We start from the raw sequence: 25347 nt of genomic DNA, 5'->3' as shown, positions 1-25347 counted from the left end.
GTGGGTTTTCTTTGTGGAAATGGACAAGTGGAAAATCACTGGGAGGTGTATAGGAGGTGTATTTTACAAGAAATAGTAGCAACTACCAGTGGACAATGTTGGAAAGTGGGAGAGCCAGGATTAATCTGTCATTTCTGATTTGGGGTGTTAGGTGGCTAAAGGCACCTCAGTGACGTCTTTTATGAGACCTCAATACAAAAAGGAGATGAATTTTAGAAATAAATATAAGCTCATTTTGGACTCGGTATCTAGGGATCTGTGGGACATTCGTGCACAGGGATACATGAATCTGACACTCAGAGAACAAGCTTAGGTTGGAGATACAGATTCAATAGTCTTTAACAAACAAGTGGCAGCTAAAACCAAAGAAAAGGGAAAGTCAATCACCCAGAGCGGAAAATATGAAAAGAGAAAACGAAGGAAGAAAAGCCATACTTTGGACTATATTTTAATATTCCTGTCAACTCTCAAATTCAGAAATAATCTACTGGTCATGGAATTCCAGTTGAGCTGTTTCAAATCCTGAAAGACGATGCTGTGAAAGTGCTGTACTCAATATGCCAGCAAATTTGGAAAACTCAGCAGTGGCCACAGAACTGGAAAAGGTCAGTTTTCATTCCAATCCCAAAGAAAGGCAATGCCAAAGAATGCTCAAACTACCACACAATTGCACTCATCTCACATGTTAGTAAAGTAATGCTCAAAATTCTCCAAGCCAGGCTTCAGCAATATGTGAACCGTGAACTTCCAGACGTTCAAGCTGGTTTTAGAAAAGGCAGAGGAACCAGAGATCAAACTGCCAACACCCGCTGGATCATGGAAAAAGCAAGAGAGTTCCAGAAAAACATCTATTTCTGCTTTATTGACTATGCCAAAGCCTTTGACTGTGGGGATCACAATAAACTGTGGAAAATTCTGAAAGAGGTGGGAATACCAGACCACCTGACCTGCCTCTTGAGAAACCTGTATGCAGGTCAAGAAGCAAGAGTTAGAACTGGACATGGAACAACAGACTGGTTCCAAATAGGAAAAGGAGTACGTCAAGGCTGTATATTGTCACCCTGCTTATTTAATTTATATGCAGAGTACATCATGAGAAACGCTGGGCTGGAAGAAGCACAAGCTGGAATCAAGATTGTGATTTGATTGTAATCAGATATGCAGATGACACCACCCTTATGGCAGAAAGTGAAGAAGAACTGAAGAGCCTCTTGATGAAAGTGAAAGAGGAGAGTGAAAAAGTTGGCTTAAAGCTCAATATTCAGAAAACTAAGATCATGGCATCCGGTCCCATCACTTCAGGACAAATAGATGGGGAAACAGTGGAAACAGTGGCTGACTTTAATTTTCTGGGCTCCAAAATCACTGCAGATGGTGATTGCAGCAATGAAATTAAAAGACGCTTACTCCTTGGAAGGAAAGTTATGACTAATCTAGATAGCATATTCAAAAGCAGAGACATCACTTTGCCAACAAAGGTCCATCTAGTCAAGACTATGGTTTTTCCAGTGGTCATGTATGGATGTGAGAGTTGGACTATAAAGAAAGCTGAGCACCGAAGAATTAATGCTTTTGAACTGTGGTGTTGGAAAGGACTCTTGAGAGTCCCTTGGACTGCAAGGAGATCCAACCAGTCCATCCTGAAGGAGATCAGTCCTGGGTGTTCATTGGAAGGACTGATGTTGAAGCTGCAACTCCAATACTTTGGCCACCTGACGCGAAGAGCTGACTCATTTGCAAAGACCCTGATGCTGGGAAAGATTGAGGGCGGGAGGAGAAGGGGACGACAGAAGATGAGATGGTTGGATGGCATCACCGACTCGATGGACATGGGTTTGGGTGGACCCCGGGAGTTGGTGATGGACAGGGAGGCCTAGCGTGCTGCGGTTCATGAGGTCGCAAAGAGTCAGACACGACTGAGCGACTGAACTGAACTGAACTGAACATCCTATCAATGTGTGCTAAAACTGAGTTATAAACACTAAGCAGCAAAAAGTATTTTCCTTTGCATTTTCACGTCCCAGTTTTTTTAAAAAGTATATAAAGGTAAATTAGTTGAAATGACATATTTCAGAAAACTACAAAATCCACACTTATTTTTCTTAAAAAAGGGAACTACGTGGTAAATAAACCACAGCACTCATGATGTACAATTATCTAAAACATTCATAATAGTAAACTCATATTTTGGAGTAGCCAACATTTTGAAGTCGATCAGAAGAGTAGTGATAACAGTTTAGAACAAATGATTTAAAATCACGTTGTTCTGATAAATTAAAGAATGAGAGAGGGAAAGGGTAAAATGCAGAAAGTCTTATTCTGGTTTACTAATTATATGGCTTCTATCTCTCTGCTAAGGAAGTATTTCTGATTTCTGAATATATAATGCCCTAAATTTTGCTCTTTGGAACTTTAACAAGATGAATTTCCTATCTTTCAGTCAAAACAAATGTATAAACATTTTATGAACAGGGCCTCAGTAAATGGTAAAATTAACAAATCAATATTTAGTCTCAGACAAGGCATGCTTTCCAGTTCCATCTTAATATACTAGAAATGTTGACTTTGCTCTGTGAATCTATGTTGAGGTGTCAGTTTTATGTTGGTGACTTCAAAAAGCTGGATGGAACCACACAAATTTCATTTTACAAGTACACAATAATTATTTACATTATGAACACTAATTATATTTACAGTCTTAACATCATACTAGTTGTAAGTAAAGAACAAATTGTAAAAGAACATTTAAAGAATACATGCTGATTTTTTCCCTTACGGGAGATAATCTCTGGCTCTAACTTAGAATAACCAGTTTGCCTTCTAGGCGGTAAGACAGGACAGCTGGCAAACGTCAGGCTCGGGCTTGCGACCCTAAGCAGTAAAGGTGGGCTGTGACATCATCTCCCATTTCTAAAGAAAAGATGCCGAAGTTCCGCGAGTCTCAGACTGTGAGGCGGGTTGGGGTGGTGCTCAAGTTCACAGGTGGGCTCTGGAATGAGGCAGGACACATTCTCAGTCCCTTGAACATGAACCTCCCTGAGCACGTTTCCTCATCTATCTGGACAAATAACCAGAATACACTTTAAAGAAATGCTGTTAGAATGAAGAATAAAGCGGTTGGTACGAAGTTAACAACTTGATACTCCTTTCAGGTTTTCTTACCTTTCTCTATTTTTTCTTTATTCCGTAGCATTTCTCATCCTTTTTATATAAATTAAATTTTACAAGAAAGTACAACAAATAGAGTCAACACGCCCACCCGAATTTACGGATCATCGCTGCCCCCGCTGTGAGTGGCTCAACCTACCCACTGTGCTGCTGACCCAGCATCAAGGTGTCTCTTTCTGACAATGTCAGTGGCTCTTGACCATTTACTGCCGTTATGCGGTCACTTTGTGTCCTTGTGGTATTGAACAAAGGGTAGGACGCTGCAGTATGACCCCCAGGAGAATATGGTCAATTTCTTAAATGCATCCAGGCAGGTTTGTGAATGAAACCCGTCCAAAATTCTTTTAAAACTGCTATTAAGGGAGGATGTCTTAAAATACAACATTTAGGGGATATATATCTTCATTCTCACAGAATGCTATCCTTTACCTCAATGAAAACCACATAAAAATAACCAAAAAACTCACCCAAAAGGTCTACCTTAAAAAAATAGATTACAATTTGTCTAAAAACTTATATATATATATATATATATCAGTTTTTAAATGAGATTTACTCCATTAATATAATTACCTATTAATATTACAGTGAAAATAAGAACATGCTATTTATAAATATTGATTTTTTTATATATAAACATTTAAACTGGAATATCAAAAATAAAAGTATACACACAAAAGCAAATGCACAGGTATAGAATATGTGTGTGACTCTAAAATTATAAATAATCCAGAAACAATCTTAATGCCATTCTTTGTACTTTCAAGAAAATACTACTATTATTGTTAAAATAGATTTTAAATATACAGAGTTTTACAAAACCTGAAGGAATTCCTTTGCTGGGGCAGGGAGTATATTCCCCACGTATACTTTGTAATATTTTTTTAAATGAGAAATAGGTTTTAATATTTTTTCTACATAAAATAATATTAATATTGTTAATATTAGATATTATTAATCTAACATGGCTTTGATATGCGATTTAAGACATTTGGTTCAAGGAAAGAGCCTGATAAACCTTAGGCTGGAATGCTAAGTAAAACTGAGGGTGTGTGTTGACCAAGGCACTACTGGCATTACTTTGTAGAGCCGATCAATAGATATTAGCTTTAAAAAGAGAGATTTAGAAAGAAGCTGCAGCATATTTTTGAAATGACAGGGTGAAGATTTAAATTGTCTCAATCAAGGCTCAATTTTTTCTTCCCAGTTTTTCCAGCTGTTCTCTTCCAGTTAAGACTCTTCATTTCAAATAAATTTAATTAGTTCCAATTGATCATAGCCAACACTTACACAGCTTTATCCATGCTTCTTTACTTTCATACAGCAAACACTAACAAATAACAAAGACTGCCAAGCTCAGATCAAGGGTCACAAGACAATATTCATACCTCATTCGCTCTCACCCAGAAGAAAAATTTCAGCTTTGAAATTCTGCCTATAGCAAAAGCACTAAATTATACTGCATATTTGAATTGTTATCTTGGTCAGCTGTTGAATTCAGTTAATTGGAGAATTCAGCCTCAGATTACCACAAAAATAAAATTAATACAGCTACACATATTAGCCTAGCTACAGCAGTCAAATAAGAATTCATTCAAAATATAGGCAAATATCTCTGTCACGATATAATTTCTATTTTATGAGGTGATATTACGAGAGCAATTCCTTTTAAATAATTGGGAAAAATCAGGGTTTTCAGGATGAATAGCTGAATTGGCCAGTTTTCCATTTTGCAGTACCTCTTGCGCTCTGCAATGCTGGTTAGCCTAAAATAAGATTATTCTGCTTGAAACAGGTTTCTCTCAAATGCACCTACCATATTTTTCATAATGCAATTTATATAGGATTCTAGTCAATAAAAAGAAATATGGTTTTCTTCTAAACCCTCACAAAAATCTATACCACATCTTAATCAAGTCACACAATCTAAAGGTAATGTGAACGACCCACAGGCTGCAGTGCGCTGGTTGCTCTGACAACATGTTAAGGAAGTCTTTTTCAGTTATTTAAATTCTTGACTCGACTACTCATGGCAGGAAATGAGTAAATCAACTGATAAAGCCATGCATCACATGCATTTAACTGAACTTCTTACAGATTAAAATATAGTTTATGTAGCATTAATTAACTCTCCAAACTAGATTTTCATTTTTAAGCTTCCTGATTTTTTTTTTTAACAGTAAAATAAACACAGAGTCACGTGCCCTAACTCTGACTTATGACTTCGGCAGAACATAGTTCATAATTTCAATGTACTGATTTAATAATAGTTACTTGAGTGCTCGAAAATTCAGCTTTTCTTCTGGAATGCAAAGTGAGATATTCTGCTATTGCAAAGGCAACTTCCATTATTTAAACCATGACTTTTTGCAGACAAGAAAACCTTTAAAATCTGAGGTAATAACAAAACATATCTATAATATTATTTTTTTTAAAGCAGTAAAAACTGAATAGAGCAAGAACTCATTTTTAAAAATCTACAAATGGCCTAGATGGGAGGGGAGTTTAGGGGAGAATGGATACACATAGAGGAAAGGCTGAGTACCCTCGCTGTTGACCTGAAACTATCACAATATTGTTGATCGGCTACACTTTAATACAAAATACAGTTTAAAAAAAAAGAAATAAAAAAATAAAAAATTTGCAAATGAAATGATATCTTCTAGTAGCTACTGAAACAAACCCTATAACTTACAGTATAAATGACTTTTAGCAAAGCTGGAAGTTTGAGAAATAATTTACATGTATATTTAAGATGGATGATATTTTTTAAATCAATGAACCAATACATTAAAAAGCAAGAGCCACCACCACCATCATCACATTTTTTGCTGAAAACCAGATGTTCCCTGATAAAGTCAACTACAGCAGTGGCACAGGCCATAGGTTTTAAATACAGGCTTTGAACATTTTCAAGAGAGAACAGTAGGCTTCTTCAACTTCGTCCCAGTGAAAGAAATTTAAGAGCATTCAGGTGATAACAGTAAAGAACCTGCCACACACAGCTTTAAGAGGAAAAAGAGAGGGGAAAAAGCCAATTTCCCCCCCTTTTTTTTTTCCACCCCCTCTTCCTTTAATGACTGTTGAAAATTTTACTGACACTTTGTGAGCATGCTTCTTTTCAAATTATTGATTACTATTAATATTTCTCGCTTTACAATAGTTATAGATTTATTTGGTCAGATTTTATTTTTTAACCATCCACACCAAAATCAAGAGCTTATCTTTCTTAATACTAATACAAATAGTATACTGGGCTTCCCTGATGGCTCAGACGGTAAAGCGTCTGCCTACAATGCAGGAGACCAGGGTTCAATCCCTGGGTTGGGAAGATCTCCTGGAGAAGGCAATGGCACCCCACTCCAGTACTCTTGCCTGGAAAATCCCAGGGATGGAGGAGCCTGGTGGGCTACAGTCCATGGGGTCGCGAAGAGTCGGACACGACTGAGCGACGTCACTATAAATAGTATTCTAGGTTGTTTGTATCCTCTGTGCACTGAAAGAAACTGAGCTGAATGCATTTGCATATTCAGCAATCGACACTGCTCTAAGTCTATAAAAAGACAGGTTTTTTTTTATAATGCAGTGTGCGGCTTTCCTAAATTTTACCACATCTGATTATGTGATAAATAATACAGAGAAGAATGCTCAATACCCAGACAATGTAAGTAACTTTTAAAAAAGCATTCATTTCTACTGTACAGGTAGAAAGCGTACCTGTAAGTTTCCTCAGGTAGCCTATGTTGCATGTATCACTATTACAACTTCAATATTTTCAGTCTATCCTAGGGCGTGCTGCAGTCCACGGGGTCTCAAAGAGTCGGACATGACTTGGTGACTGACCAACACGACTGCAACTGCAAAACCTGTCACAACACAAGAGGCGTACTCCTCTACATGTTCCAACACTTCAGTAATGATCCTAGCTTCTAAATTAGAAGGTCCCTGGAAAATCGGACACACAGCTAGCAGGCTCATTGTTAAGGCAACAATGAGCAAACCTTGACCAAACAAACAGTTCTGCTTCTTTCTACTTCAAGATCAGAAAGGGCACTAAAGGGTCTCAAAAAACCAAGCATTCCATCAATGCAAGTTTCCATCCATGTACTTAGTCCTGCTATAAATGACCTGGAAGCATTTTCCGATATCAGATAAAGTTCATCCAGATGACACTAAAGATGTCTCTTCTTACCAGCCGTGATGTCATCATCCACAAGGTCGTGTTCCTCCTCTTGGACTTTGGCTTCCGGCCCCGAGGCATCAGGAGCAGTGGGGATAGTCTGCAGGGCTTCCGCTGAGACCCCAGCTAAAACAAAGGAGAAGAACAGCTAGTTTATGAAACTAAAAGAGAAGTGGACCAAAACTCTTAAAGCGGTTTAATTTACTTACTGGATGAAAATGCAGTATGTTAAAAAAAATACCATATATTCATCCAAATTAGGAAGAGACAGAGAGTAATGAACCAAACGTGTGCTCTCTACTGCTTTATATGTACGTACATACATGGATGCAAACCATATTACTCTTAACCAAGATCTGGGAACAAAAAACCTCAAGTTGTATAGTTTCACTTGCTTCCTTTCAACATGTTTACTAGTGATTTTAGTAGATTTAGACACAGTTATGCCTAAAAAAAAGAGAAAACCTAGAAAGTGAAGGACTTTTTTAAAAGTTTGCTTCTCTTTAATATTAGTTTGCTTGTAATTTGAGGGTTGGGAAGAGGGATGATGACAAAAGAGGGATTTGGGTTCCGCATCTTTGAAAGAGACCTTAAATGTAATGCCCCAAGGGTATAACAGGCGGCACTAATGGTAAAGAACCTGCCTGTCCATGCAGGATACAAAAAACATGCAGCTTCGATCCATGTATTGGGAAAATCCCCTAGACGAGGAAATGGCACCCCACTCCAGTATTCTTGCCTGGAGAATTCCATGGACAGGGGAGTCTGGCAGGCTACAGTCCACGTGGTCACACAGAGCTGGACCCAATCGAAGCAACTTAGCACGCATTCAAGAATTAGATGGAAGGTCCGACAATTACTGAACTGAAGGAAACTAATTGAAAGCTGATGAGGGCACCCAAAACTTCCATTCTCCAGAACACCTGAGAACTTCAAAGAACCTCCTACAAATGTCTTTTCCTAACTCACCTATTTTCCCATTCTAGATAAAACACAGATTTCCCCCACTATCTGGAAGTAGTGCATTGCTATGACAACAAAAGAGGGATACGTGTTCATAGAATCACATGATATTGAGTACTATCACTGTGAAGTCCTCCATGTATCTGTGGTTCCTCCTTATCTGTGGATATTCAACCAACGATGTTGGTTGGCTCATGTAATACTATAGTACTTACAAGTGAAAAAGAACCACATGTAAGTGGATCCGCTCAGTTCAAACTAAGGTTGTTCAAGGGTCAACATACAAACGAAAATAAAACTACAGATCAGAAATTCTCATGAATTTAGACTCAAAAATCCTCAACAAAATGTAAACAAGTAGAATTCAACAACACTTAAAAAGAATCACATACCATGACAAAGTGAGATTTATTCAGTTGGAAAGCAAACCTGGTTCTATATTCAACAACTCAATGCTATCCAAAATTTTAACAGACTAAAGAAGAAACAATCATATGATCATGTCAATAATTTGATAAAATTCAACATCATGATTTTAAAAACTCTCAGAAAAACAGAAATAGAGGAAGAGGGGGAACTTGTTCAACTTAATAAAGAGCCACCTATTAAAAATGTAACATTATATTTAATGATGAAAGACTGAATGTTTTCCTCCTATGATCAAGAATGAAGCAAAGATGTCCACATTGTTGCTCTTATTTGACACAGCATTAGAAATTCTAGACAGTGCAATTCAGTAAGAAAATAAAACATGTACAGTTTGGAATGAAGTGATCCCATTCAAGATAAAAACAACTGTCTACGGGGAAATTTAAAGGAATCCACAAAACAAACAAAGTGAGTACAGCAAGGCTACAGAATACAAGAAAAAGGGCTTCCCTGGTGGCTCAGTAGTAAAGAATCCACCCACCAATTCAGGAAACAGCTTTGATCCCTGATCTGGGAAGATTCCACATGCCTCGGAGCACCTAAGCCCATGCACCTCAGCCACTGAAGCCTGCATGCCACAGAGTCCGTGCTCCACGACAAGAGAAGCCACTGCAATGAGACGTCCAGGCAATAAAGAAATACAATTTTTTTTTATCTCCTAGTACTTTTATTTTATTTTTTTTTATTTTTACACTTTACAAAATTGTATCAGTTTTGCCAAATATCTAAATGAATCACAATTTTTAAAGAAAGAATACAAAAAATATTTTAAAGATCACATTTCTATACACTAGCAATGAACACATGGACACGTAATTTTTAAAAAATTCTATTAATAATGGCTCAAAAAGACTGAAATACTTAGATGCCAATTGAAAAAAACATATACAGGAATGACATGCTGATATCTACAAAACACTGATGAAACATCAGAGAGGCCTAAATAAATGAATGGAGAGACACACCATGTTCTAAGTTGAAAGAGTCTATATAGTAAAGATGTGAAATTCTCCATATATAGGTTAGTGTTAACTTCTATCAAAATCCCAGCATGATTTATTGGTATATATAGACAAAATTCTTCTAAAATTATTTAGAAAGACAAAGGAACTAGAATAGTTTTTAAAAATTGGAAAAAAATAAGGTAGGAAAAAAATCTGCCCCATTTCAACACTTACACCATGGTTTTAGGTTCACGGACTAGAATAGCAAACCAGAAGAAAACACAGATATGCCCAATGATATTTGACAGAGGTGCAAAAGCAAATCAATGGAGGAAAGACAGTCTCTTCCATAAATGGACTGCTATAACTGGATAACCGGAGACAAAAATATGAACCCTGACCTAATGCTCACACCTTTTATAAGAATTAACTCACAGTGAATCATGGACTTACATGTAGAACATATGACTATAAAAATTCTAGGAAAAAAAAAAAGAAAACCCTTGATACCTGAGGCCAGACTTGACACCAAAAGCACAACCCATAAAAGGAAAACTGAGAAGTGAACTTGATTCGAATTTAAAACGTCTGGAATCTCCCTAGTGGTCCAGTGGTTAAGAATCTGCCTGCCAATGTGGGGGACAGGGGTTCGACCCCTGGTCTGGGAAGATCCCACACGCTGAAGAGCAACTAAGCCCACGCACTGAACTACTGAAGCCCCCACAGCTAGAACCCGTGCTCCACAACGAGAAGCCACGGCAGGGGGAAGCCCGTGCCCCACAACTAGAGAAAGCAAATCTAGAGAGGCGAAAGTTCATGTGTGGTTGCTCAGGACTGGGAGAGAACATCCCTGGTGGCTCAGCGGTCAAGAATCCCCCTGCCAATGCACGGGACAAAAGACCTGCTTGCAGATTAGATCCCTGGGTTGGGAAGATGCCCTAGAGAAGGACATGGCAACCCACTCCAGTATTCCTGCCTGAGAAATCCCATGGGCAGAGGAGCCTGGTGGGCTACAGTCCATGGGGTTGCAAAGAGCTGGACAGGACTGAGCAGCTAAACAACAACTACAAAGGGCTGGGGGGATGGGGGCAAATGAGTATTTAAACTGATGAGTCTTTGGTTTCTTTTTGTGTGATGAAGATGTTCTGAAATTGATTACAGTGATGGTTACACAATTCTGTGAATATGTTAAAAAAAAAAAAAATGGATGGTAGTTATAAGTGTGAATTCGATGGCATGTGAATTATATCTCAAAGAGTTTTTTTAAAAGTGTGCTTTTCTACTATTCCAGATTAATGAAGAAATCCACACCCCTTTCTGTGTACTCTTTTGGTATGGTCTTTGCCATGAAGAAAACAGGGAGAAAAGAACCATATAGAACATTTATGCAAAAAAAAAAGAATTCACCTGCCAAAAAAAAAAAAAGAACATTTATGAAATAAGAAAACAAACTCCACCATGAATGTTTTTCTTGTATCAGGAAGGCTAATGTTCCATTTTTAATTTTAAAAATTATATTGTAATTAGCCTCCAATTAAAATAAGTAAATTTATATTAAAAAAATTAAACTATATTCCTCATTTTGATCATGCTTGTAACTCATCCTATTATTTCTTACAGTCAAGTTTTCTGGGTTATTTTATTACCAGTCAATTAAAAAAGAAGATTGATTTGGATAATTCAAAATTCTATATATTTCATTTTTTTAAGGATCAGCTAAATATCTAAACTGCAGTCAGGGGGTAATGGGATGATAACAAAATACCCAAGAGTCCAAACTCTTGTTGGAAGATATCATAAGAGACACTGATAATGCAAAGACCAAATTACTAAACCAATTCTCAAATACAAACAGCACAGATGATTTAAAACTAATTTTAATAAGTTTGTTTTAAGGAAATGATAGAAGTTTCTCCTTTTGAACTTTTGGACCATAGAGTTATAATAAAAGATGAGCAAAACCCATTACTGAACCTTTTTAAGCATGGTAATCTTTACCTACAAAAAAAGGAAGGGGGGATAATAACATTTAAAAAAAATTCCCCAAACCTAGGTATTTATAGTCTCCACAGTATTTAGTGACACTTTTTTACATTACTATCTTATGATAATAGGAGACATTCTTCATAAGGCAAAATTGTAGGGCAGAAATCAAATCAGTGATTGCCAGAGGCAAGGGGTATGGTAGGAAGACTGACTATAAAATGGTCTAAGCAAATGTTTAGAATAACGAAAATAATAAATATCTTAATTGTGATAGTAGAAATATGACTACCCACATTTGCCTAAAATTCACAGAACTGTACACTAAAAAGAGTGAATTTTACCATATATAAATTATACCTCAACAAACCTAACTATAAAAAAAAATTACAATAGAAGGTACTACATCACTGTCACTAAAGAGAATTGAGGTTATATTAGAATACAATGCTATTTTCAATGAAACACAAAGACCAGAATAAAAACAAATGTATTCCTTTCTTCCTGGTATTAAAAGGCTAAACTTTTTGAAACATAAAAGGCATTTCATCACTATCCACTATCAGTAAGATGATGCAAATATTCCTGAGAAATACTAGGATACCTACATCGAAGCTTCAGCTTCTTGCATATTTATATTACGCAACATATAAGTACTGTCAATTAATTATACAGGTACTTTGCCACTTTTTTATGTACTTGTTGTAGGTGATCTTATTTGTCAAACTATGCCATAAAATCTAAGACATTCACTTTCTGAATCTCTTCAAAATATCTGGCAGTAAAGAACATCTCATAAAGGTTCAATAAATACATTGAGAATAGAACTCAATACCTTCAATCCCATGACACAAATTATGTTATTTAAATATACTATAAAATAATAGTAAGTTTGCTTTGGTGAAAAAGATATAATAAAGAGATACAATTAAAAAAAAAGACAAAACATTAATGGGAAAACGTGAGGCATTTAAAAAACCAAATCCAGATTCACAAAATTAAAAAAAATGAATGTAGATTATGCTGGAAATAGGTATCTATAAATGGGTTCTACACTGTGAATCAGGAGGAAAACAAGGAAAAACATGGAATGGAGCAGAAAAGTGGTATAAGTGTGGACACAGCAGAGGAAGACAGAAGGCTGGGCTGTGGCACCAGCAAAAATAAAAAGCAGAGAGCAAGGAAGACTATGTGAGATCGCCACACCATCCAGACAAGAATGCTCTCAGACCACTGCTCATCGTGAGAGATGCATGCAGACAACTTCTCATTTGTATGCAATATTCGTAACCACTTCAGAAAAACATTTTCAATGTAAATGTGGAAATACAGTTTTCAAAATCAACGAAATGAAACTGCACTTGCCTCTCCCCACCTGCAAAATCATGAACAGTATTATAAAATTTATCTTTCAAAAGCTTATAAAGTACCTTTATGAACATTTTTTTCTATTGCCTAATACCCGAGTAATGACTAATGTGGTGAACTCTGAAGACTTCAGTGTCATGTGATTAAATGAACAAAGATTAAATACTAAATTTTAATAGAACAAAATTTAAAGCACAGCACTATAACCAATGTTGCGATATAAAACCACTTAAGTTCATTATAATATTATTATTCTATTGAAGATTAGATGAAAGTGAGACACAATATTCTTGGACTCAGAAAGAAAACTATATATCACAATATTTACAAAGATTAACAAACAGTGTATTTCTCTTTCCCATTGTAATACAGATTTCCACTGAGATTGAAAAATGGATCTAAAAGAATAGCAGGTATTTTTTTTCTTTTATCAGCCTTTCCCAACTGTGGTTTCCCAGTGCTCCAATTAAAGTACACGAGGCAAGAATCTGATACGTAGCTTTACTTTGAATAAAGTAAAATTTCACAGTGAGGAAGGGAGGAGGTGTGTATCTCCAGTTTATTTTCAGGCAGCAGGCTTGAATTTATTGGAAGCAGATCTCCGCAGTGAGTGACCGCACGGCTCCGCATTCCCTACGATCCTTATGACAGACAGACAGCCTGCCTCGCATTAATTCACTCCACACCACGTCTATCGATCCGCAGCCGGTTCCCTGGTCTCTCCGCACACATTGCCTGTCTGGCTGCCTACATCCACATCAGCACATACACACAAAGGCCAGAGAAAGATAACCTTTTGCTTTCCGTTAAAGACACAGTATCCACTTTTCCTTCCCCAATAACACCAAAAATATAAAATATGGCAGTACAGACTTCTCAGACAAAAGCCTTCCTATAAAAAATGGTAGAGATATTTACCCCTAATTCTAGAGAGAGATCATTTCATCAAAACAAGTTGGTTTATTAAAGGCCACAAAGCAATTAGAGAAAAGAAAAGTACAGTTAAAAATAAACAAAATGGCTTCAAGCCTGAATAAGAATGTAATAATCATCTGGTAACACAGGTTTTGATAGTTGTTTTTAATGCAATGAAATACAGTTTTTTCCAAGTTACCTTCTTTTTAGAAAACTGTTCTCACATGAAATGTGATTATAAACAATTCTGAAAGCAGCGGAGACATTTATTGAAATATACACAAGGAATAGAAAACACAATTAGGAAGGATACTATATCACCAGAACATTAACCTAAGTGGATAAAGCTTTATTATTCCTCTTTCGCAACAAAAACCTAAAAATGATTCATGGTAAAAATTACACCAAATACTTTTAATTCATTGCATGCACTTTTTCAAAGATTTCTGTTTGATTTGCAGGCTATGAGCTGACTCAACACCAATTTTGGTTTCAGAGGACGCAATAAAATGAACATTTATTTTTCAGCCTATAACATGTTGAGAAACAAAGGCAAAACTGTACTCAAACATAAACTTAAAATAACAACCTATAACCAAAATTATATACCTCAGAACTGGGCAAAATATATCTTCCTGGATCAGAAAGTACCTTTGAAACCATTTGTGACTTTTGCTGTTTTTTTGCTGCTGCTGTTGCTAGGATACCCAGGCAGAAGTTATACCATCAAGTGGTAACAAAAAAGGTGCACTAAATATAGTACACTAAGCATGTTGTTCTTTATAATCGTAACAAATTGCTTTAGAGATTAAAGAAAGGCAAACTGATGAAGGCTGTTAAAGCTAAAGATTGCTGTGATACGAAGATACAGGTAGACCCAAGATCTGAGGAGGAACGAGGCTGGCACTGCCTGTTTGAGCAAAAAGCAAAGCCACGGGAGTGAAGAAGATGGGTCACCACGCCAAGTTGTCTCATCAACTTCAACGGCACAGAGCACCCAGGCCACTTCATACCAGACCCCTGCCAGGAACTAGCTGTACCAGATGCTAGTGACACAAAGGCAGAAGATACACCCTACACTTCCAAGGAGCTCAGGTGTGAGCTAAGGTCATGGAGCCTCATGAACGAGATACAAGCACGAGACGTAATTTGATTTGTGTTTTAGAAAGATCTCTCCCAGGGCTCCTCTGGTGGCTCAACGGTAAAGAATGCACCTACCAGCGCAGGAGACACGGGTTCGATCCCTGATCCGGAAAGCTCCCACATGCCGCGCGGCAACTAAGCCCGTGCGCCACGACTCCTGAGCCTGCTCTAGCGCCCGAGAGCCGCCACCACTGAGTCCACCTGCCCTAGAGCCTGTGCTCACCAACAAGAGAAGCCACCGCAACTAGAGATCAGCTCCTGCTTGCTACAAAGAGGGAAAAGCCCGCACAGCAAGGAAAACTGGCATCGCCAAAATGAATGAATGAATGAATGAATGAAGAGAATGCTCTCTCCTGGAACTAGGTGAAGAATAATTTGGAGGGACTCAAAAACAGAGCAATAAGGCCAGGGCAAACCTTTCTAAGGTAGCAAACCTTACTACTTGGAGCCCTACAAGTTCCCTAGAACTGCCAGGAGGAAAACGAAGGCCTCCTAGCTCCCAGACTTTACCTTTTATCTTGGGGGGTGTGTGCACAAGCACACTGTGGTCAAGTTTTCCTTCGAAGAAAGGATACCACTTTGTTCCAAATGTCTGAAAAGCACTGATCTCTAATTTTAAAAAATAAAGAGTGTATAAACAGGGAGAAAATCAAGAGCTGTTTTTATGGCGGGAAGAGGACTGGACCCAGGGAAGGACGGGCAGGGAGAGCCTTCTGCCTGTTCTGGAATGATGGCTATGCTAGGTGGCGGTGGTGCTGTCCAGTCGCTAAGGCATGTCTGATTCTCTGCGACTCCACGGACTGCAGCATGCTATGCTAGCTAAAGGGGCTAAAAATGAAAAGGAGAAGATACAAGGACTTCAGAAAAACTTAGAGCTGTGTGGAAAATACAGATTTGCAAGTGAAATACAAAGAGCACTTTCTGAAAGAAAAAGATCCCTTCCAGTGTGCTTGGGATGGGGTGAAGAAGACAGCCTGTGTCAAAAAGAGCCTCACGGGAAGGAAACAGACGAGCTGCGTCCTAGAGCGTGTGTGAGAATTTACATGGAATGACAAAAGCGGAAAACAAATATTCCAGGTAAACAGGACAATATGCTAAACGACCCTGATGTATCTACAGAAGTGCGTAGCACAAGAACAGGTGTGTGGAGAGGCAAGTGAGTGAGTGATAATCACTCAGTCGTGTCTGACTCTCTGTGACCCCATGGACTGTAGTCCACCAGGCTCCTCCGTCCATGGGGATTTTCCGGGCAGGAACACTGGAGTGGGTTGCCATTTCCTTCTCCAAATGGGGAGGCAAAAAAGAGGTTAAAAGAACAGTTCTGGTCAGAGTCCTAAAGACAATGAGAAGCAGGGGGCTAACAGAAAACACAAAACAGGAGAGGAATATGTCTTTATTCTTTAAGGCTCCAGCATGGCACTTGGAGAGAACAGGTCCACAGGTGATAAGTATAACCATGGCTGGGGTTGGTGGCCATGCAACGCAGTCAGCAAGAGCTTTAAGACGTGAGGTTTTAGGGGAAGGAAGGGTAAGCCTTCAACTTCTCTTTCTCATCATCAGCGGAGATGATCAGTTTGTGAGGGGCCAGAAGGAGCTGTCTGAAGACAATTATGACGGCAGAGAGTTTGATCTATACTTGCAGGCAGTCCCAAAATGGCAACCAGTGAAAAGCGACAGCTTCTGGCAATCCAGCCAAGCTGCCGTGTATCCTGGTATGCAACTCAGTGAAAACAAGACACGAGAGAGGGGTACATTACCCATTCAATTCAACATTGGATGCAAGCGGGATAGCCTTAGCACAGCACCTGAGATATAACACGTGCTCAGTAAAGTGCATCATTAGTATCATTATCATTGCTTTTATTATTACTAATTTTGGCTTACTTTATTATTTTCTTCTCTAGAAGTACTTTACTACCTTCAGTGTCCAACACTCAACTTTTTTTTCTATTTGATGAATTCATTTATTTGTCTTTTTTAAAACATTTATTAAGCCTTGCCTTCCTCTTTTTAGAACGATATTTGCAGACATCTTAGGACATCTGTTTATATATAGAAGCCACTTGAAGCCAGAAACAGAATAAATATTTACGTTTCAAAGAACCAATTTATCTTATGATTAGCTCTATTACTGCCAATCATACACACACAAACATACACACACAGGAAAGCTTTTGACTTCTTAATCTCTTAACGCACAATGAATAACTGATTTGAAATACATGGGGCTCTTGTTTTAATATTATTCTAGTAGATGACATATTTAATTGGCAGTAATACATTATAAGATCATACAAAAGGCATTTGTGATATTCTAATAATTTTTCACAGTAATTAGCTTAGATAAATATTATGATGCGCTCTGACTTCATTATTTGAGAATGTTAAGTTCTTCTATAGATAACAAGAAAAACATTTGGATGGATGAAAGCCATAAGAAATGCTAAGTCTAGACGATAAATAAACAAGAGTTTGTGAGACTAGAGGCAAAATTCATGAGGTATGTAAGTATGGATAGTAAGTTAATGAGCTGAAAGATATGCTATATGTTAAAAAGAATGAAGCAAGCAAGAATGCTACGTATAAACAAAAACAAATGGAAAGACCAAGTCATCATATAAATGGGAATCTGTAACACTTCTCAAAGAAAATATCTGCAAGACCTTGGGTTTGCCAATGAGTTTCTAGAAGACTAAAAGCATGAGTCATGACATATAACTGATAATTGGGCTTTATCAAAATGTAAAACTTCTGTAAATGATGTTCAGAAAATGAACGACAAGTTTAAAGACTGGAGAAAAATATTTGAAAAGATTACACATCTGTTAAAGGATGTGTGTATATATAAGGAACCCTTAAGACCCAACAATAAGAAAACAATCAACCTAAAAGGGAAAAAAAAAAATGGGCAAAAACTCAAACATGCATTTCACCAAAGAGGATTTATGGATTGCAAGCAATCATGTGAAAACATGTTCAACGTCTCTAGTCATTGACATGACACCCTTAGTTGCTCAGCCATGTCCGATTCTTTGTGACCCCATGGACTGTAGTCCACCAGGCTCCTCTGTCCATGGAATTCTCCAGGCAAGAATACTGGAGTGGGTAGCCATTCCTTCTCCAAGGGATCTTCCCAATCCAGGGATCAAACCCAGGTCTCCTGCATTGCAGGTGGGTCCTTTACCATCAGAGCCACCAGGGAAACCAGTCACTAGTCATGAGGGAAGTGCAGATTAGAGTAACAATGAGGTACTACTACACACATTTTAGAATGCCTAAAATAAACAATTTTTTTTATTTCTTTTTAAAAAAGCCGAACTATATTGTGCTGGCAATGATACTGAGCAACAGTAAATATTAATACGATTTACTGCTAGCAAGAATGCAAAATGCTGCAGTTACTTTGAAAAATAGTTCGGCAGGGTTTTCTTTTATATGACACTCACATTTATCAAATGACCCAGCAATTCCAATCCTAGATATTTACCCAAGTAAACTGAAATCTTGTCTATACAAAATCCTAAACATGAATAGTTATGCAGCTTATTCATAATCACCCAAGCCTAAGAACTCAGGTATAGCCATATAATGGAACACTATTTAGCTATAGAAACAAATGAAATATTGAGTCATGCAGTAGTTTGAGTGAACTTTAAATATATTTTGGTGAGTGAAAGACACCAAGCCCAAAATGCTACATGTTGTATAATTGCTATTTATACTGAATTTTGCTAAAGGCAAAACTGCAAGGATAGAAAAAGCTGGTGGTTAGCAAGGACTGGTGGAGGTGGGACTGACTGCCAAGGAAGTAAAAAGGAAATTTTCAAGGTGGTTGAAATATTCTTATGGCACTGTGATGGTAGATACCTGAACCTATTCATTGGTTATAACTCAAAAACCTATATACCCAAACAGTAAACTCTGTTGCTTGTAAATTTAAAAAATGATAATTAGAAATTTATAAGAATGTCAGGGGACCCAGAATAAACTGCAGAGTGTGACAAATGAACATAACTACACTGTAAGTGTAGGCATAACACCACAGAAGGATGTAAAGAAAAATAGGGATTTGACACTAAGCAACTTTGCACAAAAGGCCACAACCCTGCTTACTGTAAAGCTAAAGACAGAAAGAACTGTGCACTAATACTGTGTTCTGGTTGGTAAACTGGTTTTTTCACAGAGGGATGGGTTAGCAGTTTTTAAACTACTTTTTCACGTCTACTAGTGTTGGAAAAAACAAGTAAATCTATCACAGATAATAAGAATCAGATTTCTCACACTCAGAGAAAGAAATCACAAATATGAGAAGAGGAAGACTAGGCTGAATCCTGTGGCAGTGGATTAAAAAGGGTGTGTACCAACCCATGTCTACTTTAACAATACAGAGAGATAGGCAGGCACACAAACAATAATCACAGATATGTGGCATACAAGAGCAGGTATGCACACACGTACTTACTCAGTCAGTTCACTTCAGTCCCTTAGTTGTGTCCGACTCTTCGTGACCCCACGAATCGCAGCATGCCAGGCCTCCCTGTCCATCACCAACTCCTGGAGTCATGTCCATCGAGTTGGTGATGCCATCCAACCATCTCATCCTCTGTCATCCCCTTCTCCTCCTGCCCCCAATTCCTCCCAGCATCAGGGTCTTTTCCAATGAGTCAACTCTTCGCACGAGGTGGCCAAAGTATTGGAGTTTCAGCTTCAGCATCAGTCCTTCCAATGAACACCCAGGACTGATCTCCTTCAGGATGGACTGGTTGGATCTCCTTGCAGTCCAAGGAACTCTTAAGACTCTTCTCCAATGCCAGAGTTCAAAAGCATCAATTCTTCTGAGCTCAGCTTTTTTCACAGTCCAACTCTCACATCCATACATAACCACTGGAAAAACCATAGCCTTGACTAGATGGACCTTTGTTGGCAAAGTAATGTCTCTGCTTTTGAATATGCTATCTAGGTTGGTCGTAATTTTCCTTCCAAGGAGTAAGCGTCTTTTAATTTCATGGCTGCAATCACCATCTGCAGTGATTTTGGAGCCCAGAAAAATAAAGTCTGTCACTGTTTCCACAGTTTCTCCATCTATTTCCCATGAAGTGATGGGACCAGATGGCATGATCTTAGTTTTCTGAATGTTGAGCTTTAAGCCAACTTTTTCACTCTCCTCTTTCACTTTCATCAAGAGGCTTTTGAGTTCCTCTTCACTTTCTGCCATAAGGGTGGTGTCATCTGCATATCGGAGGTTACTGATATTTCTCCTGGCAATCTTGATTCCAGCTTGTGCTTCACCCACTCCAGTGTTTCTCAGGATGTACTCTGCATATAAGTTAAATAAGCAGGGTGACAATATACAGCCCTGACGTACTCTTTTTCCTATTTGGAATCAGTCTATTGTTCCATGTCCAGTTCTAACTGTTGCTTCCTGACCTGCATATAGGTTTCTCAAGAGGCAGGTCAGGTGGTCTGGTATTCCCATCTCTTTCAGAATTTTCTACAGTTTATTGTGATCCACACAGTCAAAGGCTTTGGCATAGTCAATAAGGCAGAAATAGATGTTTTTCTGGAACTCTCTTGCTTTTTTCTATGATCCAGCGGATGTTGGCAGTTTGATCTCTGGTTCCTCTGCCTTTTCTAAAACCAGCTTGAACATCTGGAAGTTCACAGTTCACGTATTGCTGAAGCCTGGTTGGAGAATTTTGAGCATTACTTTGCTAGTGTGTGGAATGAGTGCAATTGTGTGGTAGTTTGAGCATTCTTTGGCATTGCCTTTCTTTGGGACTGGAATGAAAACTGACCTTTTCCAGTTCTGTGGCCACTGATGAGTTTTCCAAATGTGCTGGCATATTGAGTGCAGCACTTTCACAGCATCATCTTTCAGGATTTGAAATAGCTCAACTGGAATTCCATCACCTCTACTAGCTTTGTTCATAGTGATGGTTCCTAAGGCCCACTTGACTTCACATTCCAGGATGTCTGGCTCTAGGTGGTGATCCCACCATTGTGATGATCTGGGTCGTGAAAATCTTTTTTGTACAGTTCTTCAGTAGTATTCTTGCCACCTCTTCTTAATATCTTCTGCTTCTGTTAGGTCCATACCATTTCTGTCCTTTATCGAGCCCATCTTTGCATGAAATGTCCCCTTGGTATCTCTAATTTTCTTGAAGAGATCTCTAGTCTTTCCCATTCAGTTGTTTTCCTCTATTTCTTTCCACTGATAGCTGAGGAAGGCTTTCTTATCTCTCCCTGCTATTCCTTGGAACTCTGCATTCAGATGCTTATACCTTTCCTTTACTCCTTTGCCACTTCCTAGTTCTATCCAAAACCAGGACCAAGAAGCAGTGAAATCCCAGTAGCAACAAACAGAACTGGTATCCAGATCTTAGTTACTAATACCTCCATTAAAGGCAGCCAGGCTGCCTGGGGAAATGACCTAAGACTGGGGTAGGGAAAAAAAAGAGATGAGTGAGGAGCATGTTCTTTGACAGAAAATAAGATGGTGCTTAAATAATCCAGTGGGATCATATCAAAATTACACTGGGATCAACTTAAAAGAGCTCCCTATGGTCAATACTGGGATAATTCAAGCAACAAATCGGCATTATAAAAGGTCTATTCCTCAGCTAAGTGCCTGCTAAGAGCTTGGTGCTGGGTCATTTGGGGACAAAAAATAAGGTCCTGGACTTTTAGCCCCAAGGAAATCAAAGTGCAGAACTTACTACATGTATTTACTTTTACTGAACACATATATTTATTTATTTTTATGAACACTGTTAGTTCATTATCATGACACACAAATCATGTCTCAAAATTGTAATTATATATCCATTCATGGACTATAAAGAAAGCAGTACAATGCTAAGCCTCAAAGAAAACTAAGTAAGCAGGTGCATGAAACGTTGCCTTTAGCCTGGAAACGTGACAAAACGGCATCAAACGGCTGCAGACATAAACATCCATGCACCGTAATGAGCATGATGCCTCTGTACAAGTGCATCGTTATTCTACTACACTACACTGATCAAATCTCACAATTCATTTTAAAGACTATTCATATCTAGCCAGTGATTTAGAGGAGGACGGAAAGTTGAAGTAACTAAGATAGCACCAATCATTACCTCTGGCAGGGCTTTTAAAGAAATAACTTGCAAACAAAGTTATAAAAAGAATGAAAAATGAGTCAGATGAATGCTAAGATAGCAAAGAAACTACAATGTGCGGAGACTATAAACTTTCATTTTTTAATGAATCCCACCAAAAACAAAAATTTAAATATGTCTTTGAATTAAGCAGCCATTCTTAAATTAGAAGTCTCATTTTTTCCCCCTTATCTGGCAGCAAGGGTTGCTAGAGGTGGGGAAGAACCAGGAAAGGAATTACAGAATCGCTGAAAATAAGCTATAATAAAGAAAGACGAGAAGATGAACAAAAGTACATCAACTACTCTTGCAGAGAATGCTGACAATAAAGAACTGCGCTTTAAGGAGGCTGAATGAATGATCCCAATCCACTTGGTGTCACAAGAATCTGGGATATCTAATTTTGCAACCCCTGCTCCCCCACCACTAACTTCCCCTGCAGTGTTCCACAGCACATCTGTAGTATATGTTCAATTCTTTCAACATAAATAGGTATATAGCCACATTACCAGGATAGCTCACATATTCTTTTCAAATGCTACTTACTTATGATAATAACAGTGACAAAAGTTAAATAGAATATATAAAAATAAAAAATGTAAGGTATGTATTTTTCAAAGAAGTGTTTTATTGAATGTTATACAAAACATATATACAACTGTATTATAAATATTTGTGTGTTTTAAACTCTTTTATAACTTTCAGAGCACCTAAAATAGTGCCAAAAATACTGTAATAATTTTTTGAGTATCTGTCGTGAGTATTCAAAAATCACAGTTCTGATGAATAAGGAATTCAGTTCAATCACTCAGTCGTGTCTGACTCTTTGCAACCCCATGTACTGCAGCATGCCAGGCCTCCCTGTCCATCACCAACTCCTGGAGTTGCTCAACCTCGAGTCCATTAAGTCAGTGATGCCAACCAACCATGTCATCCTCTGCCGTCCCCTTCTCCTCCTGCCTTCAATCTTTCCCAGTCAGGGTCTTTTCCCGTCAGTCAGTTCTTCGCATCAGGTGGCCAAAGTATCGGAGTTTCAGCTTCAGCATCAGTCCTTCCAATGAATATTCAGGACTGATTTCCTTTAGGATGGACTGGTTGGATCTCCTTGCAGTCCAAGGGACTCTGAAGAGTCTTTTCCAACACCATGGTTCAAAAGCATCAATTCTTCAGTGCTCAGCTTTCTTTATAGTCCAACTTTCACATTCATACATGACTACTGGAAAAACCATAGCCTTGACTAGACGGACCTTTGTTGGCAAATAATGTCTCTGCTTTTTAATATGCTGTCTAGGTTGGTCATAGCTTTTCTTCCGAGGAGCATGCATCTTTTAATTTCATGGCTGCAGTCACCAACTGCAGTGATTTTGGAGCCCATAAATATAAAGTCTCTCACTGTTTCCATTGTTTCCCCATCTATTTGCCATGAAGTGATGGGACCGGATGCCATGATCTTAGTTTTGTGAATGTTGAAATTCAAGCCAACTTTTTCACTCTCCTCTTTCACTTTCATCAAGAGGCTCTTTAGTTCTTCTTCACTTTCCGCCATAAGGGTGGTGTCATCTGCATATCTGATGTTATTGATATTGCTCCCAGCAATCTTGATTCTAGCTTGAATAAGGAAGTAGAAGCAAAATACCTGACATGAAGACCACAAACATGTGGTCTTAATTAAATTTAATTAAAACATTGTCGTCTGTTTCATTTATCATTATCTACTTACAGTGCATAAAGAAAAGTCTAAATTGATATAAAATTAAAATGAATTTATATAGTTCGAATTGCTCCAGCCTTTAAAAAAGCTTTAATATCACCTTCTGAATACATGTCTTTGACATTAAGCCCCTGTCATTTCCACTTACTGAGATTATCTTCCAGCTGTTGACATGTCATTGCTCTGGGCTCCACTAGGCACTTGAATAGGTCTAAACTCCATCTATAACAGCTCTTACCACACTGTATTAATGCTCATTTAATTACCTGCCTTCCTAACAGAGACAATGAGCCCCATGCATCAGCACACACCCCAGGCCCACAGCTGCATTTGTTATTGTTGTGTAGTCACTAAGCCATGTGTGACTCTTTCAAGACCCCATGGTCTGCAGCCTACCAGGCTTCTCTGTCCACGGCATTTCCCAGGCAAGAATGCTGGAGTAGTTTGCCATTTCCTTCTCCAGGGGATCTTTCTGATCCAGGGATCGAACTCACATCTCCTATGTTGGCAGGCTGATTTTTTACCACTGAGCCACCTGGGAAGCCCACAGTTATGTTCAGCCCTAAATAAATAGCTGCCGAATGAGGGAGGGAAAGAGTAAGTTATAATCGTATCTCATTTTTAGAAGCAAAACACTAGTAAGTATTTTTGGTGGAAACTGCAATTTTAGAAAAATTAGCATATTTCAAGTAAAACCCCACCACATTACCAATGTAGAAATCTTTTTAAACTAGCTGAGTTTTTGTAAAAAGAGTGACTTTAAAATCAATAGTCTTGAATGAACATACATAATCAGTAGATATATATGTGCGATTCAATGGTACTTCATGTTTAAATGAAGCGTAACTAAACTTACTTCCCCAGAGTTATGAGACCACCTGAACAGGGAGAAGGGAGAGTGAGATGGTGGGATAATGAAGAAATCTTTAAGTGGAGATGGAAAAGACAGATATTCTCCCAGTGAAACCCCTCAGGGGCTGCAGTCCATGGGGTCACAAAGAGTAGGACACCACTGAGTGACTAACCCTCATATACTTACACAGAACCACTTTTAATTAACCTGTATAGGAAAAGCTGGAAATGATACAGGGAATTTCAATAGCAAGGAAAACTCTCATAATTTTGACACAAAATCCTGAAACAATATGAGAAAGGGTCAATAAATTGGGTTATGAGGAGGAAAAAAAAAAACACCATAAGAAAAAGGTTAAAAGAAAAAATAACAAACCAGGAAATACTTGAACCATATACCATAAAGGTTTAATCAAACAATCTCATATAAAAGTGAACCAGAGATATGAACCAGTACTTTACAAGAAATACAAGACACTTATATGAAAAGATGCTAAACTCATTCTTAATAAAAATACAAAATAAGACAATAAGGACACTTCATTCTCATTCATC

General features: G+C 38.1%; 1 protein-coding gene across 4 annotated transcripts in view; it reads right to left on the bottom strand.

The window, feature by feature from the left end:
• Positions 1–25347, bottom strand: part of WDR7 (WD repeat domain 7) — a 357488-nt gene that overhangs the window by 201240 nt on the left and 130901 nt on the right. For all 4 annotated transcript variants that reach the window (XM_070362049.1, XM_070362051.1, XM_070362048.1 and 1 more), the window contains one exon: positions 7361–7474. In XM_070362049.1, the coding sequence (XP_070218150.1) occupies positions 7361–7474 (114 nt within the window). The remainder of the gene's footprint in view (positions 1–7360; positions 7475–25347) is intronic.

Source organism: Bos mutus, chromosome 24, assembly GCF_027580195.1.
Source record: "Bos mutus isolate GX-2022 chromosome 24, NWIPB_WYAK_1.1, whole genome shotgun sequence".
Classification (NCBI taxonomy): domain Eukaryota; kingdom Metazoa; phylum Chordata; class Mammalia; order Artiodactyla; family Bovidae; genus Bos; species Bos mutus.
This window is presented reverse-complemented; position numbering and strand designations above follow the sequence as displayed.